At 42.2% G+C, this 1463-nt stretch overlaps 1 protein-coding gene across 2 annotated transcripts in view; it reads right to left on the reverse strand.

Moving 5' to 3' along the window:
• washc5 (WASH complex subunit 5) overlaps positions 1-1463 on the reverse strand; it is a 13967-nt gene that overhangs the window by 6395 nt on the left and 6109 nt on the right. For both annotated transcript variants that reach the window (XM_032517900.1, XM_032517899.1), the window contains exons 13-15: positions 1009-1175; positions 572-647; positions 358-468 (exon numbers count right to left, since the gene is read on the reverse strand). In XM_032517900.1, coding sequence (XP_032373791.1) covers positions 358-468; positions 572-647; positions 1009-1175 — 354 coding nt within the window. The remainder of the gene's footprint in view (positions 1-357; positions 469-571; positions 648-1008; positions 1176-1463) is intronic.

The raw sequence follows: 1463 nt of genomic DNA on the forward strand, positions 1-1463 counted from the left end.
ACAATGAGCTTTCCTTAGGACATGCCATTTTTGTGTCTGTAGCTTTAAATGCTAATGAGGAGGAGAGAAGCAGGGCAAGGTGGAGAGTGGGGGTGTGGCATTGACCAGCTTGCCATGGTCAAAGCAGAGAAAGGGGAGGTAACCTTTTCCCTAATGACGACATATAGGGAAGATTCCAGATCGGCCCATCTGAGCTTTCATTTTCTCAAAGGCAAAGCAGGGTACCTAGGGCTCGGTTCACACCTATTGCCATTTCTGGCCACTGGGGGACCATATGCAGGCTGGGGCAACTCAAATTAATGTTACAAAACTCATAAAGTGACATTTGCATGCCATGGGACCTTTAATATACTGTACCTTTCTGACATAAGCCACCAACTCTCCAGAGTAGAACTGTGAAACACTCAGCAGGTCGGCACTGTTGGCCTGGTTGATTCGCAGCAACGGAAGGTCCAATGCAGATGCCAGCTGTTCACACACAAACACAAAAGAATTCTTTAAGTTATGGGAATCATTTTTCAATTGTTATTATTCTTTTGTCTATGTGTGAGCATGTACGCCTAGTCCTCACTTTCAGAAATGTAGCTCTCAGTTTGGTGACCATGGATGGGTTGACTCTGATGCTCTCCTGCATCATTAATGTGAAGCTGCAGAATAAAACGTAAGCCGGAAAAGAACAGGTGAATTCTGCTGTGCAGACAAAAACTAAACACAACTAAGCTAAGTTAAGTCAAAATATCTGCAGCACTGTGGTCTGGCAGAGTGTCTTCTTGTCTTTGGCTGACAATGTAATACAAACATCGGTTACTATCTCCATGTTACTGAGGCGCTTCTAACTGAACATAATGTGAAATTACAGTGAAAATCTAAATATGACAGAAAATTTGTTACTAAATATACTAGCGACTGCGTTGTCAAAGATTCCTTTTCAGTTTATTTATGTTTTCTTTACCATATTCTTATGTACCAGTATTTTTTGTATGGCTTTAATGTTTAACGGTGTAGTACCTGTCAATTATCTGCCATGCGTACGACAGGTCTCCAACTATCTGCATAGTAATGAGGACTTCTTCTTTGATGTTGATGGTGCGGATCATTTGGTGCAGAAACTTCCTGGTGTCAGCCAAGAACTGGCAGACCTGTAGGTTAGACTCCAACTGGTGAAACTCCTGGACCTGAAGACCAAACAAAACAACCCCACATTCACATATCTGTCTCCAAGGATTGCAGGCACTCGCTTGGCAGTCTCCATTTGCGTTCATTTAATTTCTGGCTCATGAGGATAATTTGGTGCTGGTTCAGAACACTGTATCAATGAACTAGCTAATTGTGCAAACAGTTATCAATGACAGAAAATCCTGTGTTCTATTTCTTATTTTACAACAGACCATGGCAGGACAGACAGGAGCAAATGAGAGCATTACAACCCACTGAGCCAACGAGACATTTCTATGTATTCTGAC

Source organism: Etheostoma spectabile, chromosome 6 (genome assembly GCF_008692095.1).
Source record: "Etheostoma spectabile isolate EspeVRDwgs_2016 chromosome 6, UIUC_Espe_1.0, whole genome shotgun sequence".
Lineage (NCBI taxonomy): Eukaryota > Metazoa > Chordata > Actinopteri > Perciformes > Percidae > Etheostoma > Etheostoma spectabile.